Source organism: Cervus canadensis, chromosome 14 (assembly GCF_019320065.1).
Source record: "Cervus canadensis isolate Bull #8, Minnesota chromosome 14, ASM1932006v1, whole genome shotgun sequence".
NCBI lineage: Eukaryota > Metazoa > Chordata > Mammalia > Artiodactyla > Cervidae > Cervus > Cervus canadensis.
The window spans coordinates 26,052,728-26,072,699 of NC_057399.1; the positions used below are offsets into that span (position 1 = coordinate 26,052,728).

At 38.3% G+C, this 19,972-nt stretch overlaps 1 protein-coding gene across 1 annotated transcript in view; it reads right to left on the reverse strand.

Moving 5' to 3' along the window:
• SMC5 (structural maintenance of chromosomes 5) overlaps nt 1-19,972 on the reverse strand; it is a 104,892-nt gene that overhangs the window by 36,199 nt on the left and 48,721 nt on the right. Inside the window, exon 7 of the mRNA XM_043486753.1 lies at nt 819-1,074. Within this exon, the coding sequence (XP_043342688.1) occupies nt 819-1,074 (256 nt within the window). The remainder of the gene's footprint in view (nt 1-818; nt 1,075-19,972) is intronic.

The window sequence follows — 19,972 nt, forward strand, 5'->3', positions numbered from 1 at the left end:
ATATGCAATCAAGCATTATCAACAAGTGCTAAATGGCAAAAAAAAGAGTAAGAATATTTACAGTAAGTCACATTAATATATGTTATGATTACTAATATTAAAATAATAATCCCACTTGAGGAATTACAACAATAGGTAAGGGAGGTGTCATGAGTTGAAATCCACATCTAAAGTAACAAACTATTAAAAGATGATATCTAAAGTTGATTAACCAAGACATGGAGAAACAAAAATGTGATTAAGATATATGAAAAAACACTAGAAAAAAAATTACTGAAATAGAGAGTGCTTACTCTTGACAGTGGATCAGGAAGTTGTCTTATCTAGTTTTGTCTTCTCTTAAAACCACACACCTAGCATTTTGCTAAATATATTTTAAAATGTTTTTTAACTGATCTCAGTCTTATATACTGAGAAGACAGAATGTAAGATTTCCTCTGTTTGAACAATGATCTAGCCATATGATCTACAGGAAAAAAAAAATTATGAAACTGGAGAGGCTTCAAGGAATAAAGCTAACAGAAGGTTGTGAAAGCTAGAATAAAGAGCTTAAATTTGACCTGAGAAGTAACAGAAAACTGAGTGACTGTACAGAAAATAAAGTATTTTTAGGGAATTAAATCAACTGCCATAATCTGATCTAAAACAGTGGTTTGCTAGTGGCAAACCATTACACAATAGATACAGGTATTAAATAAGTTTCCTCAACAAGCAGAGCTGAACATTTAGACATGATCAGGGAAAGAAGAAAGCCCATCAACAGAGACATATCTTCCATTTTATTAACATGTCTTCACCCTAAGTTTAGTAAAACTTACTCCTCTTCTCCTTCTCTAGAGTTTCCCTCTCTCTTCGCTTATCAATTATCTCGCTTTCGCATAATGCCTTTTCATCTTGAACTCGTCTCAGATCATTTGTAATGGCATCAATTTGGGGCTGAAGATTCTCACAGTTTTCTGTGGTCTTCAGTTCATTTTGCAAATCTTCTATCATTTTGCGGGTGTTACTTATTCTCCTCTGTCGGTCATGCTCTTCATTTTGTTTTACTGTTAAAGCCTGCTGAAGCTCCTCAATCTAATAAAACAAAAGCAGATTAGTATTAGAGATTGTTTTTTCTCCTGGTTTATAAGGTTTTTATAGTGATAATAGTTTTAAAAATGCAAACACTCTAAGAACATGGGTTTTTTTCTCACTAAAAGGTATCCTGCTAGAATTAGACTGCTGCTCCTACCAACTACTTGTCTCTTTATTTCTTCAGTAATACATACCAAGTATCCAGAGCAGTGCTTAGTATATAGTAGCATTTATTATATATTTGCTGAATAAGCAAAATATTTATAAAGCCAATCAGCAGATCTCTAAATATTTACAGAAGATTTTACATACATCATAAAGCTGAAAATAGTCATATGGTACAACAGACATTAAATAAAGCAGTAATAACAGAAACGATGATGAAGATTATATCCTACTAATTTTAAACCAAAATAAACCATTTTCTTTCAGTTACTTTCTACTAGTTTGTCAAATTAATATTTTAAGATTTCAATCCTAATCTATATGTTCATGTTCAGGGTACATGTGTGCTAAGTTGCTTCAGTTGTGTCCTACTCTTTGCAACCTTATGGATTGCAGCCTGCCAGGCTACTCTGTGCATGGGATTCTCCAGGCAAGAATACTGGAGTGGGTTGCTGTGAACTTCTCCAGGGGATCTTTGCAAATTTGGGTTGGTATCAATTTTCCTTTTTAAAAGTTTAGCTTTGACAGTATCAGACAATGAACTGAATATATGCCAAAAATCCCTCTCCTACAACAAACACACAGAAGAAAAAATATTTGAAAAAAATAAGATATATGTATGTGTGTGTGTGTATGTGACTGAAAATTAACAATGTTCAACGGGCTTGAAAGAAGGAAGCAGACAAGAAGCCACAGTGTTCAGCCAGGAAGCCCATGTTTTAGGAGACTAAACTGGCATGGGAGACAAGGATGGAATTAAGAATACACCAAACACGTGAGGAAGTCCAAGTCAATCAAAAAGGGACAAGAAATTTAATAAATATAACTTCTGCAATCCCAGCAAAAGAGACCACCAAGCTACCAAAAATCACTGAGCTGCTGAAAAAATTTTATACCAAGAAGTATCTTGACACTGACCTGAAAAACTGAAAAGCAACCTGATGGTACCCTGTCCTTCTAGCTAAGTTTTGAGTTCTATCTTTAACTCATTCAACACCTTCATCCAACAAACTACCATAACTAACTAATTCTGTATACCCAAGTTCAGCTCAGGCACAGTAAGTCCAAGCCTCTTAGATAATCCATGTTCACTAGGATACTATCCACATACTGCTCTGTATATTTAATTTCTCTGAAAGTCCTCTCTTCTTGTTCTAAGTAAAATTTGGTGATTGCTGGAAGACACTTCTCCCTGGAGCCCTTTCAAATGGTGACCTTTTCCTGCCATAATCCTTCAGGACACTTCAGGACTCAGGTGGGGAGGGTGTCCTCATTAATCTCCACTGTACTACTTTCTCCGTTAACTAAGCCCCACTTCAGATCCTTTGAAGACCATGCAATCAGACGTTATCACCCATTATCTTTGCTATGTTAACTACCTCCCTCAAAATCCTTCCTCAACCCCTTCATTCAATCATGACTTTAGCACCTGACTATGACTACCTTTTCTCTCCATCATTATGCTGGCCATCACCATATTTCAACATACATACAGAAAACCAGTTTAAGTCTTTGGCCTCTGTGTTCCTTGACTTCTTCAACTTCAACTGTCTTTTCCTAAACACCACCTCAGCCAACCTCTCCTATGGTTATATTTAATGATATCTATGGTTGTATCTCTAACTAGATCATGTAGATCACCAAAAATTCACACCACCTCCGAAAACTCTACTTCCACAATCCTACTCTTTGATCACCGCCTTCCTCCCCTTCCATTTTACATCCATGGTATTACAACTATTGTTTGACTACACAGAGTCCTGCAAACCACAGAGCCTACTATCTTTCACCATCAACCGCCCCCCTCATTTCTTTCCCTTCACCTGCTGAGGTTCCACAACTCAGCATGAGAATCACTCCCATACAAAGACCTCCTGACTCTGCACCATTCCTAATTCACATTAGCAAGGGAAAAGGTCAGTCCTTATTAAACCTAAATATATACCTTCTATTTATCTGGATCTAAACAACTGAACTAATTGGAGAAATTTCTGAAAAACAGGTCTTAATTCAAATTTATGGCCACATAACTTAAACAGGCACTCAGAACTCCCCCCCAAAACTACTGCATTTGTCTAATAAATGTATGCTCTCATTCTGAGATGAATTCACATCTTCTCCTCCCTCCTCAATCCAATATTGCTAAATGCTATCTACTCACTCAGTTAATATGAGACACTGTCTCAGATCTCATTAACAGCAGTGTTAAAAGCAGACTACTCTGATCAGAGTACTTCCCTCCTTTTAAAACCATCACCCTACCTCCAAGTATAATCACTCTGCTTTACCTTATACAATATAAGAGTTCTTACAGCTACCTAAATCTAACCCTCCAAGCAATATTTCCCAAGTTATTCATGGTGAAAGAACAGTAAAAAAATTATTGGCAACCACAAGTCAACTTTTATCGATTGTTGTTCAGATGCTAAATCATGTCTAACTCTTTGTGACCCCATGGATAGCACTCAAGGCTTCCCTGTACTTCATCATATCCCAGAGTTTGGTCAAACTCATGTCCACTGAGTCCGTGATGCCATCATCTCATCCTCTATTGTCCCCTTCTTCTCCTGCCTTCAATCTTTCCCAGCATCAGGGTCTTTTCCTGATGAACATGAGTCAAGTTCTTTACATCAGGTGGTCAAAGTATTGGAACTTCAGCTTCAGCATCAGTCATTCCGATGAATACTCAGGATTGATTTCCTTTAGGATTGACTGGTTTGATCTCCTTGTTGTCCAAGAGACTCTCAAGAATCTTCTCCAACACCACAGTTAGAAAGCATGAATTCTTCAGTGCTCAGTCTTCTTTATGGTCCAACTCTCACATCTGTACATGACTACTGGGAAAACCATATAGCTTTAAGTAGACAGACCTTTGACAGCAAAGTAATGTCTCTGCTCTTTTGTATGATGTCTAGGTCTGTCACAGCTTTTCCAAGAAGCAAGCATCTTTTAATTTCACAGCTGCAGTTACCATCCACAGTGATTTTGGACTGTCAAAAAAAGTCTGTCACTGTTTCCATTGTTTCCCCTTCTATTTGCCATGAAGTGGTGGGACTGGATGACACAATCTTAGTTTTTTGAATGTTGATTTTCAACCCAGCAATTTCACTCCCCTCTTTCACCTTCATCAAGAAGTTCTTTAGTTCCTCTTTCACTTTCTGTCATAAGGGTGGTATCATCTGTATATCTCAGGTTATCGATATTTCTCGTGGCAATCTTGACTCCAGCTTCTGTTTCATCCAGCCTGGAATTTCACATGATATACTCTGCATATCAGTTAAATAAGCAGGGTGATAAAATACAGCCTTGACATACTCCTTTCCCAATTCTGAAACAAGTATGTTGTTCCATGTACAGTTCTAACTATTGCTTCTTGACCTGCATACAGGTTTCTTAGGAGGCAGGTAAGATGGTCTGGTACCCCCATCTCTTTAAGAAGTTTCCACAGTTTGCTTTGATCCATACAGTAAAAGGCTTTAGTGTGGTCAATAAAGCAGAAGTAGATGTTTTTCTGGAATTCTCTTCCTTTCTCTATGATCCAGTGGATGTTGGCAATTTGATTTCTGGTTCTTATGTCTTTTCTAAATCCAGCTTGTACATCTGGAAGTTTTCGGTTCACATACTACTGAAGTTTAGCTTGAAGGATTTTGATGATTACTTTGCTAGCATGTGAAATATAAGAAACTGCGCATTAGTGTGAACATTCTTTGGCATTGCCCTTCTTCAGGATGGGAATGAAAACTGACCTTTTCCAGGTCAAAACCCTGTGGGCACCAAGACCCAGGATAAACAAGCAGTGACCCCACAAGAGACTGAGCCAGACTTGCCTGTGAGTCTTCAGAAGACTCTGGTGGAGGTGTGGTCAGCAGTGGCCTGCAGCAGGGTCAGGGGCACTGACTGCAGCAGCCCTGGGAGGTGTGGCAAGCTGGCATAAGTCCTTTTGGGAAGGTCGCCTTTATCCCTACCATAGTTTGCCCTTAGGTCAAACTACAGGGACGGAACACAGCCCCATCAGTTAGCAGAAAATTGGATTAAAGATTTTCTGAGAACAGCCTTACCCACCAGTTCAGTTCAGTCACTCAGTCATATCCGACCCTTTTGACCCCATGGACTGTAGCACGCCAGGCCTCTCTGTCCATCACCAACTCCTGGAGCTTGCTCAAACTCATGTCCATTGAGTCGGTGATGCCATCCAATCATCTCATCCTCTGTCGTCCTCTTCTTCTCCTGCCTTCAATCCTTCCCAGCAACATGGTCTTTTCCAATGAGTCAGTTCTTCAGATCAGGTGGCCAAAGTACTGAAGCTTCAGCACCAGTGTTTCCAATGAATATGCAGGACTGATCTCCTTTAGGATTGACTCTTTTGATCTCCTTGCAGTCCAAGGGACTCTCAAGAGTCTTCTTCAACACCACAGTTCAACAGTATCAATTCTTCAGCACTCAGCTTTCTTTATAGTCCAACTCTCACATCTATACATGGCTACTGGAAAAACCATAGCTTTGACTAGATGGACCTTTGTTGGCAAAGTAATGTCTCTGCTTTTTAATAAGCTGTCTAGGTTGGTCATAGCTTTCCTTCCAAGGAGCAAAAAAAAAAAAAAAAACCTCAAATCACTGCCCACCAGAGTAAGATGCAGTTTTCCCCACAGCCAGTCCCTCCTATCAGGAAGCTTTCACAAGCCTCTTATCCTCATTCATCAGAGAGCAGATAGAATGAAAACCACAATCACATAAAACGAACCAAACTGATCACATGGATTACAGCCTTGTCTAACTTAATGAGACTATGAGCCACGTGGTGTAAGGCCACCCAAGAAAGATCATCTGCATATGTGAGGTTGTTGGTTTTTCTCCCAACGATATTGATTCAAGCTTGTAATTCATCCAGCCTGGCATTTTGCATGACATACTCTGCATGTAATTTAAATAAGCAGGGTGACAGTATAGGGCCTTGATGTACTCCTTTCCCAATCTGGAAGCAGTCAGTTGTTCCATGTCTTTTTCTAGCTACTGCTTCTTGACCCACATACAGGTTTCTCAGGAGACAGGTGCAGTGGTCTGGTACTTGCATGTCGTTAAGAATTTTCCACAGTTTGGGGGAGACAGAAGAAGATGGAAGAGGAGTAAGATGGTGAGATCACCAGCCTCCCCACAAATATGTCAAAATCTCATCAAGATACAGAACAATTCCTACAAACAATTCCTACAAAGAACCTCTAGGTGACAGCAGAAGCCCCCAGGCCTCCAGGAGGCAAGCTAAGCTCCCTGGAATGAGATAAGAGAGAGTATGGAGACACAAAAAGGGAAGAGACAGAGAACTTCTGGATCGGAGGGAGGGAGGGAGGGAACAGTGAAGGAGGAAGAGTTCCCAAGCACAGGAACTCACAGTTGAGCCCAAGGGGAGCTGCAGATCTTGGAAAGCCAGGCACAGCAGGGATGTAGGGGGCAGAAAACAGAGAAAGCTGCTGCACTTCTCAGCTCATAAACAGCTCACGGACTGTGGCCCTGACTAGACAGTGTGCTTGGGAAACCCAGAGAAGCCCACAGAGCCCTGCAGGGAAGAAGGTGCCGAGAGAGGCGCAGCATACAAACCTCTGCAGCGCAGACAAACCTCGCAGTGTAGAGGGGGAGGGGGGCGTGGTGTGAGAGGCACAGCGGCACATACAAACCTCTGTAGGGCGCATAAACCTTGTGGCACAGAGGCTGGGCCCTGGGGGCTGAAAGAGGGGCACACAAACCATGTGGTACAGAGGGTGAGCTCAGAGGGCTGAGGGAAGCCCACACAACTCTCCATGATGCAGAGGGCAGGGTGGGGGAGCCAAAAAATGATCCACACCAGTCCCTACCTAGAAAGCTTCGGCCTGTGGGGTGGGACTGGGGACAGAGGCACTGGCAATGATTCCAGGAACAAGTAGGGGGCTGGTGGCAGTGAAGATATGCTAAGAGGGCCACTTTGAGGTGGCTGCAGAAATAGATATGTCTAACACTGCCAACAGAGAAGGCAATGGCAACCCACTCCAGTACTCTTGCCTGGAGAATCCCATGGACGGAGGAGCCGGGCAGGCTACAGTCCGTGGGGTTGCTAGACTGAGCGACTTCACTTTCACTTTTCACTTTTATGCATTAGAGAAGGAAATGGCAACCCACTCCAGTATTCTTGCCTGGAGAATCCCAGGGACAGAGGAGCCTGTTGGGCTGCCGTCTATGGGGTTGCACAGAGTCAGACACAACTGGCGTGACTTAGCAGCAAGACTGCCAAACCAGAAAGGCTGCCCAAAGACATACTGAACCCACAGACACCAGAAACCTACTACTGGACACCACACTGCCCTTCAGACAAGACCCAGTTTGATCAACCAGAACACAGGCACAAGCTCCCCAACCATAAAAATATTACAGGACACTAACCCAACCCCATCCACGGGGGCAGACTCCACAACCAAGATCTATGATCTTGAGAACTTTTTCTTCTTTTTTAAATCATACTCTTTATTCCCCCTACATATTTCTACCTTCACATTAGACTTTTGTAGTGCTGGGGAGTGTTCTTCTTTTTCTTGTTAAAAAAGAAGTTAAAAAAAATTTTTTCACCCTTTCTTGGGTGATTTTTTTGATTTTGTTATTTGTTTATATATATACATGTTTTTATATATATTAAAATATATAAAAATATTTTATATATTTTTATATATTTGATTGCTTTCTTATAGTTCTTCACCAGCTGTAGCTGTTCCTGAATATATATAAATCTTTTTAAAATTAATTTATTTTTGTTTTTCTACTTCATTTTTAAGCCGTCTTTCCCTCCCCTTCTCTCTCCCTTCTCCTCCTCCTTTTCTTGGCCTTCACTCTTTCTCTTCACCATGCAGGTTAAGTTGCTGTACTCTCCTGGCTATATTCCTCAGCTGGCACTCTGCTCAGGCTCAGTTTTCCAGATTGAGCATTAGCAGCTCTGCTTTTAATTGGTTGATACCACTTTTGGTTTCCCTTGTTCACCAAGTCAATCTCCTATACTCTTTTCTTTCAAATGCTTTGGTTATAACTATGCGTGGAAGTGTGTGTATATGTCCCATTATTTCTGTAATGTTGATTTTGTATTTATCATTCATCTGGGTTCATCTTTTATTTCATGGCATGTTTTACTTTTTGTCTTGGTGTTTGCTTTAACTCCCTTTAATCCCATAACAAGTGACTTATGGAGGCCCAATCCACAGACCAAGGATCACACCTGAACCAGTGAGCTGGGAGCATGGAGTCGAAGATCCCAGATTGCCAGAGAACTCCTAACCCCAGGGGGTATTAATTACTGAGAACTTTGACACCTGTACACAAAGGCTAGTATCATCCAGCTGTTGACAGCATCCACCCGGGACACTTTACTGAAACAACAAGCAAGAAAAAAAAAAAAAATCATCAACAGATAGGAGCCCCACAGGCGCTCCAAAATATACCACCTCACACAGCCCTTCCCAAGTCGGGGCGGGGGGGGGGTCATGGGAACCTCCCCTCTTCCCACTAGAACACAGGCACAAGTCACCCCTAATAAGAAGTCAACACAAACCACTAAACCAACCGTTCCCTCCAAGGACAAAAACCAAAAGCAAAAAGGTATTCAACCCTAAAGCCTGGAAAAAGGAGACCTCAATCAGAGCAAGTTAGAAAAAAATAAAAAGACAGAGAAATAGAGTGCAAATGAAAGAACAAAGGAGAAACTCACAACACCAAATAAACAAAGAAGAAATAAGCAATCTATCTGAAAGAGAATTCAGAATGATGGTAGTAAAGATGTTCCAAAGACTTGAAAATAGAATGGAGAAAATGCAAGAAACAATTAATACAGTTGCCAAGGACATAGAAGAAATAAAGAATAAGCAAACTGAGATGAATAACACAATTACTAAAATTAAAAATACTCTAGAAGGAACCAACAGCACAGTAACTGAGGCGGAAGAATGGTTAAGTGAGCTGGAAGATAGAATGGTGGAAACAACTGCTGAAGAGCACAATAAAGGAAAAGAATGAAAAGAACTGAGGATAGCCTCAGAGACCTTTGGGACAATATTAAACACACTGACATTCGAGTTATAGGGGTCCCAGAAGAAGAAGAGAAAAAGAAAGGCACTGAGAAAATTTTTGAAGAAATTATAGTTGAAAACTTCCCCAACATGGGAAAGGAAATAGTCCATCAAGTCCAAGAAGCACAGAGAATCCCTTACAGGATAAAACCAAGGAGAAACACATCAAGACACGTATTAATCAAGCTAGCAGAGATTAAACAGAAAGAAAGAATATTAAAAGCAGCAAGGGAAAAGCAACAAGTACCATAAAAGGGAAAACCCATATGATTAACAGCAGATCTTTCAGAAAAACTCTGCAGGCCAGAAGTGAATGGCAGGATATATTTAAAGCACTGAAAGAAAAAAATCTGCAACCAAGATTACTATACATGGCAAAGATCTCATTCAAAATTGATGGAGAAAATCAAATGCTTTATAGACAAATAAAAGTTAAGAGAATTTAGTACCACCAAACCAGCCTTACAACAAATATTAAAGGGACTTACACTGCCAGTAAACCCAAGAGAAAGGAAAGATTACAAAAACAAACCCAGAACAATTATGAAAAAGCCCACACGAATATATATATATATATCAATCATTTCTTTAAATGCAAACAGATTAACTGAACCAACCAAAAGATACAGACCAACTGAATGGATACAAAAATAAGACCCATTATATCTTGCCTACAAGAGACCCACTTCAGACTTAGAGACGCATACAGACTGAAAGTAAAAGGATGGACAAAGATATTCCATGCAAATGCAATCCAAAAGAAAGCCAGAGAGGCAATCCTTACTGCAGACAAAATAGATTTTACAATAAATAATGTCATAAGAGATAAAGAAGGGCACTACATAATGATCAAGGGGCCAATCCAAGAAGACAACACAGCAATTGTAAATATTTAGGCACCCAACATAGGAGCATCTCAATACACAAGGCAAACACTAACAGGCATAAAAGGGGAAATCACAGTAACACAGTAATAGTAGGGCACTTTAAAACTGCACTTGCACCAAGGGACAGATAGTCAAAACAGAGAATCAATAAGGAAACACAAGCCTTAAATGAAACATTAGACCAAATGGATCTAACTAGTATATTCAGGACTTTCCAGCCAAGTGCAGAAAAATACAACTTCTTCTCAAGTGCACATAGAACATTCTCCAGGAGCGACTACATCTTGGGCCACAAGTCAAGCCTCAGTAAATTTAAGGAAACTGAAATAGTATCAAGTATCTTCTCTGACCACAAAGCTATGAGACTACAGGAAAAATGCAAAAAACACAAACCCATGGAGATTAAACAATATATTACTAAATAACAAAGAGGTTACTTAAGAAATAAGAAGGGAAATAAAAAAATTCCTGGAAACAAATGACAATGAAAACACAACCACCCAAGACCTATGGGATTCAGCAAAAGCAGTTCTAAGAGGGAATTTTATATAGCAATACAATCCTATCTCAAGAAACAAGAAAAACATCAAATAGACACCTAACTCCACATCTAAAGCAGCTGGAAAAATAAGAACAAAAATCCCCAGAGTCAGCACAAGGAAATAAATTATAAAGATCAAAGCAGAAATAAATGAAAAAAGAAATGAAGGAAACAACAGCAAAGATTAATAAACCAAGAAAGCTGGTTCTTTCAGAAGATAAACTGACAAACCACTAGCCAGACCATCAAGAAAAAAAGGGAAGAAAAATCAACAAAATTAGAAATTAAAAAGGAAAGGTTACAACAGACAACACAGAAATACAAACAACCATAAGAGTATATTATGAGCAACTATAGGCTAGTAAAATGGACAACCTAGAGGAAATGGACAGATTCTTAGAAAAGTTCAACCTCCCATGACTGAATCAGGAAGAAAGAGAAATTATGAACAAGACAATTACAAACACTGAAATTGAAACTGAGATGAAAAACCTCCCAAAACACAAAAGCCCAGGGTCAGATGGCTTCACAGGGCAATTCTATCAAACATTTAGACAAGAGCTAATCATACTTTTCTGAAACTCTTTCAAAAAACTGCAGAAGAAGAAACACTTCTAAACTCATTCTACGAGGCCAGAATCACCATGATAGGAAAACCAGGCAAAGACAACACAAAAATAGAAAATTTAAGGTCAATATCACTGATGAACATAGGTGTAAAAATCCTCAACAAAATTCTAACAAACAGAATTCAACAACACATTAAAAAGGTCACACATCATTGACAGCTTACGGTGAACAGTGTTGGATTTGAGATTTCTGAAGGAGAGAACTTTGCTTTGGGACCAAAGACATGGCTGCAGTTACTCAGATCTTCTTGAGACACGAGTTTTATTAAAGTGGAAATGGACAGAGACAGCTTCTGACAAAGACACCAGAAGGGGCAGAGAGGGGCCACTCACTAGGTTTATCAAGGTCTTACACACTTTTTCAACTGGTTATTAACAACAGAAAGGTCTGACCAGACTCACTCCCACAACATACATGTTTAGATAACAGGATTAGTCAGAAGGTTCTTAAGGAGAAAACCTGTCCTTCAGCAAGATACATTGTTATATAATCATTAGTACAGAGTTTAAGGAAAAACATACACTTGAGCAACATGAGTTGCTTTGCTATGTAACCATTAGTTCTGGGCTTAAAGAAAGTTAAGTCTTAGAAGAAATAGATTGTTGCCATAACAACTCAGAGCTTAAGAAAAAATGTCTTAGATGACTAAGACAAAGGAATGTAGGGAAAAAAAGTTTGTCCCTTTCTCCTCCTCCAGGGTCCTGGACCCTTTTCTCCTTGAGGGTCCCAGATTCCTTATCAACCTACCTAAGAATTCACTCCCTCACCATGATCAAGTCAGGTTTATTCCAGGGATGCAAGGATTTTTCAATATACGCAAATCAACCAATGTGAAACACCATATTAACAGATTGAAAGATAAAAAACATATGATCATCTTAATAAATGCAGAAAAAGCCTTTGACAAAACTCAGCACCCCTTTATGATAGAAACACTTCAAAAAATGGGCATAGAAGGAACCTACCAACAACATAGCAAAGGCCATATATGATAACCACACAGCAAACATTATTCTCTATGGTGAAAAACAGAAAGCATTCCCTCTAATATGAGGAACAAGACAAGGGTGTCTACTCTCACCACAATTATTCAACATACTTTTCAAAGTCCTAGCTATGGCAAGTAGAGAAGAAAAAGAAATAAAAATAATCCAGATAAGAAAAGAAGAAGTAAAACTCTCACTGTCTGCAGATGACATGATATGATACGCAGAAAACCCAAAAGAAACTATCAGAAAATTACTAGAGCTAATGAATGAATTTAGCATAGTTGCAATATATAAAGTCAATACACAGAAATCACTTGCAGTCCTATGTACTAACAATGAAAAATCAGAAAGAGAAGTTAAGGGAACAATCCCATTCACCACTGCAACAAAAAGAACAAAATATCTAGGAATAAACCTACCTAAGGAACACACCTACCTAAGGAGACAAAAGAACTGTATATGGAAAATTATAAGACACTGATGAAAGAAATCAAAGACGACATAAACAGATGAAGAGATATTCCATGTTTCTGGGTAGGAAGAATCAATACTGAGAAAATGAGTATACCACCAAATGCAATCTACAGATTCAATGTGATCCCTATCAAATTACCAATGGCATTTTTCACAGAACTACAACAAAAAATTTCATAATTCATATGGAAACACAAAGACCCCTGAATAGCCGAAGCAGTCTTGAGAAAGAAGAATGGAGCTGGAGGAATCAACTTGCCTGATTTCAGACAATACTACAAAAGCTACAGTCATCAAAACAGTATGGTACTGGCACAAAAAAACAGACCAATGGAACAAGATAGAGAGCTCAGAGATAAACGCATGCACCTATGGATGTCTTATTTTTGACAAAGGAGGCAAGAATACACAATGGGGCAAAGATAGCCTCTTCAATAAGTGGTGCTGGGAAAACTGGACAGCTATGTGTAAAAGAGGAAATTAGAACACTTCCTAAAGCCATACACAAAATAAGCTCAAAAGGGTTAAAGACCTAAATGTAAGACATGAGACTATAAAACTCTTGGAGGCAAACACAGGCAAAACACTGGATGACATAAATCAAGGCAAGATCCTCTATGACCCACCTCCTAGAGTAAAGGAAGTAAAACCAAAAATAAACCAGTGGGACCTAATTAAACTTAAAAAAAGCTTTTACACAGAAAAGGAAACTACAAACAAGTTGAAAAGACAACCCCCAGAATAGGAGAAAATAATAGCAAAGGAAACAACTGACAAAGAATTAATTTCCAAAATGTACAAGCGGCTCAACATCAGAAAAATAAACAACCCACCCAAAAAGTCAGGAAAAAGACCTAAACAGACATTTCTCCAAAGAAGACATACAGATGGCTTACAAAAACATGAAAAGATGCTCAATATCACTCATTATTAGAGAAATGCTAATCAAAACTACAATGAGATACCACCTCACACCAGTCAGAATGGCCATCATCAAACAGTCTACAAACATTAAACGCTGCAGAGGGTGTGGAGAAAAGGATCCCTTCCTGCATTGCTGGTTGGAATGTAAACTGACACAGCCACAATGGAAGATGGTATGGAGATTCCTAAAAAAACTAGAAATAAAAACCACCATATGACCCAGCAATCCCACTCTTAGGCATATACCCTGAGGAAACCAAAACTGAAAAAGACACATGTACATCAATGTTCACTGCAGCACTATTTATAACAGCTAGACATGGAAGCAACCTAGATGTTGATTGAAAGATGAATGGATAAAGCAGCTGTGGTACATATATGATGGAATATTACTCAGCCAGAAGAAGGAACATATTTGAGTCAGTTCTAAAGAGGTGGACAAACCTAGAGCCTATCATACAGAGTGAAGAAAGTCAGAAATATGGAATCTAGAAAGACAGTACTGATGATAGGGCAGCAAAGGAGAAACAGACATACAAAACGGACTATGGACATGGAGGGAGAGGAGGAGGGAGAGGGTGAGATGTGTGGAGAGAGTAACATGGAAACTTACAACACCATATATAAAAACAGACAGCCAGTGGGAATTCGCTGTATGGCTCAAGGAACTCAAACAGAGGCTCTGTAACAACCTAGAGGGGTGGGGTGGGGAGGGAGATGGGAGGTGGTGTAAGAGGGAGGGGGCATATGTATACCTATGGCTGATTCTTGTTGCTGTCTGACAGAAAACAACAAAATTCTGTACAGCAATTATTCTTCAATTAAAAAAATAAAATTAAAAAAAAACTTTCCAATTTGCTGTGATCCACACAGTCAAAGGCTTTAGGCACAGTCAATGAAACAATTACAACAACAAAAAGTTGATGATAATCATTTTGGAAAACAGTTTGACAAATCCTTCAAAAGTTACATGTATATCTACGATAGCTTACTTATAGGAAATTATCCAAAAGAAATGAAAGCGCATCTTGTATTAAGAACTTCACGACAGTTTTAGTACTAGCACCAAACAAGAAACAAACTAAACATCTGTGAATAGATAAATGGATAAACAAATTGTGATCTCAAGAAAAGTAGAAAATAAAACCTGAGCAAAAATAATAATACAATATATCAAAATCTGTGGGACACAAGTACAGCAGTGATGATAAAAAAACATATCATTAAGTGCATATACACAAGAAAAGGAGAAAATTCTCAAATCAATAATCTGAGCATCAACCTCAGGAACCTAGAAAAAGAGCAAAACAAAACAACATCAAGCAGAAGAAAGGAAGTAATAAAAATATGAACAAACTTCAACGAAATTAGAAAAACAGAAAAGTCAGTGAAACAAAGAGCTATTCATTCCAAAAACAATAAAATTAACATACCTCTACCAAGACTGAACCCATACTCACACTCCAACAAAAGAAAAAAAAAAGTAAGACAAAAATTACCAACATCAGGAATCAAACAGGGATCAAATAATTATCACTACAGAACCCACCTAAATCGAAAGAATAGTAAGAACATTTGTGAACAGATAAATTTAACAACTTAGATAAAATGGACCAATTTGGGGGGGGGGGGCAGGGAATCACTAGCACAAGTAAACCAACTGAAAGATTATTTGAACTGCCCTATAACTTTACCAGAGAACGCACTGGTCATAGCAAACACCCTCTTCCAACAACACAACAGAAGACTCTACACATGGACATCACCAGATGGTCAACATTGAAATCAGATTGATTATATTCTTTGCAGCCAAAGATGCAGAAGCTCTATACAGTCAGCAAAAACAAGACTGGGAGCTGACTGTGGCTCAGATCATGAACTCCTTATTGCCAAATTCAGACTGAAATGGAAGAAAGTAGGGAAAACCACTAGACCATTCAAGTATGACCTAAATCAAATCCCTTACTATTATACACTGGAAATGACAAATAGATTCAAGGGATTAGATCTGACAGACAGAGTGCCTGTCTCTTCCAAACCTGGGAAGAGGAGAGAACACTTCTGAATTCATTCTAAAAAACTAGTTATTATCCTGATATCAAAAGCAGACAAGCATGAAAAGAAAACCAGAGTATGTCCCTCATGAATATAGACAGAAAAATCCTTTAAATGTTAGCTAACAGAATTCAACAGTGTGTAAAAGGAATTATAAATTTATACACCATAACCAAACAGGGTTTACTTCAGAAATATAAGGTTGATCTGATATTCAAAAATCAATGAAATTCATTTTTACAAGCTAAAATTGCACATGTGCATGATCATATCAATAGATATGCAGAAAAAGCATCTGACAAAATTCAACACTCACTTATGTTATTCTCAGAAACACAGAAATAGAGAACTTCCCGATCTACAAAAAATCTACAGCTAATGTTATACTCCACAGTGAAAAAATGAATCCTTTCCTCCTAAGACCAGGAATAAGGCAAGGATGTCCACTCTTACCATCTTTAGTCAACACAGTGCTGGAATTTCTAGCCAGTGCAGTAAGGCAAGAAAGGAAATAAAAAGCATAAAAATCAGAAAAGAAGAAATAAAGTTGTCTCCATTTGTAGATGACATGCTAGGCTCTGAAAAAATTCCAAGTAAATTATTTCAAAAAAAGAGAAAAAAGAAAAATCAAAGGAAAAACTTAGGTGTAATCTAACAAAATGCAGAGAACTTATATGCTAAAAACTATGTCGTGCTGATGGGAAAAAATCAAAGGTCTAAATCAATGGCAACACGCTGTGTTCATAGATTAGAAGATTCAACATGTTACTTTCTATTTTCCCCCAAACTGATACATATGTTTAATGCAAGTCCTATTAAAATCCTAGCAATGTTCTTCTGTAGATTCAGAAAAGATTTGGATGTCAATAGGATGACAAAGTAAGGAACTCTGAAAATCCTTTCCTCCAGAAAATTAATGAAAATGTTAGCAAAAACTGTCAAAAAATTAACTCTTTCACAACTCTGGAATTACTCTACACGTAAGCTAAATAAGCAGGGTGACAATATACAGCCTTGACGCACTCTCCCAATTTGGAACCAGTCCATTGTCCATGTCGGGTTCTAACTGTTGCTTCTTGACCTGCATACAGATTTCTCAGGAGGTAGGTAAGGTGGTATGGTATTCCCCTCTCTTCAAGAATTTTCCAGTTTGTTGTGATCCATACAGTCAAAGGCTTTAGCATAGTCAATGAAGCAGAAGTAGATGTTTTTCTGGAATTCTCCTGCTTTTTCGATAATCCAATGGATATTGGAAATTTGATCTCTGGTTCCTATGGCTTTTCTAAATCCAGTGTGAACATCTGGAAGTTCTCGGTTCATGTAATGTTGAAGGCTAGCTTGCAGAATTTAGAGCATTACTTTGCTAGCATGTGAAATGAGTGCAACTGTATGGTAGTTTGAACATTCTTTGGCATCACCTTTCTTTGGGATTGGAATGAAACCTGACCTTTTCCAGTCCTGTGGCCAGTGCTGAGTTTTTCAAATTTGCTGGCATATTGAATGCAGCACTTTCATAGCATCATCTTTTAGGATTTTAAACAGCTCAGCTGGAATTCCATCACCTCCACTAGCTTTGTTCACAGTGATCATTGTTCCATTTGCAGTTCCAACTGTTGCTTCTTGACCTGTGCTCAGGTTTCTCAGGAGGCAGGTAAGGTGATCCATTATTTCCATCTCTTTAAGAACTTTCCAGTTTATTGTGATCCAAACAGTGAAAAGATAACTTGTCAGGGACTCTATACAGCTTCAGGATAGAGACTGATTGCCCCAAGAAACAACCACATGATTAAAAGTTGGATTGCAAGTTTCAGCCCAACTCCATGCCCTCCAGGAGGTGAAAGAGGCTGGAGGTTGACCTCAATCACCAATAGCCAATAATTTAATCAATCATAATGAAACGTCAATAAAATCTCTTGAACAACATGGCTATTGAGCTTCTGGGTTAGTAAGCGTGTCCATATGCTGGGAAGGTGATGCACCCAGAAAGGGAATAGAAACTTTGCACCACCCTACCTTGTTCTATGCACCTCTTTCATTTGGCTGTTCCTGAGTTGTAACCTTTATAGTAAACCCATATTTGTTAAGTATAATGTTTTCCTGAGTTCTGTGAGTCATTGTAGTACATACTGAACCTGAAGGCAGGGGTAGTTGTGGGAACCTCTGAATTTGTACCCAAGTCAGAGAGAAGAGTAGGAAAACAGGTCAAGGGACTTGAGACTGGCATGAAGCCAGGGCTGTCTTGTGGGACTGAGCCATAAATTTGTAGAATCTACTTAAATTCTAAATAGTATCAGAACTTTCTGAGTTGAATTGTATAGAACAGAGTTGGTGTCAAAGAATCAATTATTGCCACAAAAATGAAACTTCATAAATAATTACAAAACTATTTTGATAGGCTTATAATGCTTAAAAATGTAACTGGTATGACAATAACAGCACAAAGGAAGGAGAAGGGAATAGAGCTATATAGGAGGAAAGTTTTCTATACTACTCAAGTACATATTTATATGAACTAGACTATTGTAAATTAAGATGTTATTTATATTTCTAAAGGCAGCCATTAAGAAAATAGTTCAAAAAAATACAGAAAAAAAAGAGACAGGAATTAAAATGGTACATTAAAAAACAACACAGAAGGAAATATTGGAGAAAGAGAGGAGCAACAAAGTCCTAAGACATATGACAACAAATCACAAAATGACTTAACAGCAATTACATCAAATGCAAATGGTTTAAACACTCCAATTAAAAGGCAGATGTAGGCAGAATGGATTAAAAAACCATCAAGACCAACTAAATACTGTTTTTAAGAAACACATTTTAGATTTGAAGATAGAAACAGGTATAAAGTAAAAAGATGTAACTCTTCTACACAGTCAAATAGAATTCTTTATTTTTCCTCTCCTGGTGGTGGTTTAGTCACTAAGGCATGTCCAACTCTTTGCGACCCCATGGACTATGTAGCCTCCCAGGCTCCTCTGTCCATGGAACTCTCCAGGCAAGAATACTGGAGTGGGTTGCCATTTCCTTCTCCATTTCCCTCTCCTAGCAAATTTCATTTCAGTAAAAGGCACCACTATCAACTTGTAAGGTCAAAAGGTTAGATCTGATCCTTGATTCTTTCACAATGTATTCTTATATCCACTTCCTGAGCAAATTTTCTAAATTTATCAACTGCTACCACCTTAGATGAAATCACTATTATCTCTTGTCTAGACTACTGCAATGGCCTCCTAAATGAAACTCCCATGTGTGGGGCAAAAATGAACTATATAGTCCATCTTCCATAAGGCAGTCCAAAATATTTTAAGATTTATGATATACTGTTTCTCTATAGCATAAAAACTTTCAAACCAAAGCTTTCTTACAGTTTCTCACTGTAAGAAAGACTGTATAGTCCATTTACAATCAAGTTCAATTTGCCTTTTTTCTTCAAGGGTCTACCTAATATGGTCTCTGTCTACCTCTCATATCTGCTGCTTCTAGGAACAATACATTTGTCTCCTGACATCCTTGGGGGATTTGTTCCAGCACCTCACCATCCCCCCCGCCCCCCCCGACCTGCTACAGCTATCAACATCTACAGATGCTTAAGTCCCTTATATAAAATGGCACAGTATTTGCATAAAACCTACACACATTGTTATTATGGGGTACAAAAGTACATCATTATTGTAATTTAAATGTTGTACACAAGATACACTTTGGTTTTACTTTACACTTTTACTAAATGATCTATTCCCTATCCCAAAGCAAACATGGATAAAATTAAATGTTAAAAAAAAAAAAAAACTCAAGAAAAAAAATATCTATACTACAACGTAAATACTATGAATAGTTTCTAGTATACAACAAATTCACGTTTTGCTTTTTGGAACTTTCTGGAAATATTTTTTTCCAAATATTTTTGCTCCATCTTTGGTTGAATCCACAGACGTGGAAGGGTCAACTATATTAGACCCAGGAAGACACTGAGACAGACTGCCAAAGTCCTAAGGAAAAACAATTTATAATTTAGAATTCAACATCCAGCCATTTTAATATTCCTTAGTGACTGCAAAAAAGATATTTCCTAACATACAAGGACTCAGAAAATTTATCACCCAAAGAACCTCTCTAAGACACCTACAAAAGAGAGACAGTATGAAAAAACAACCT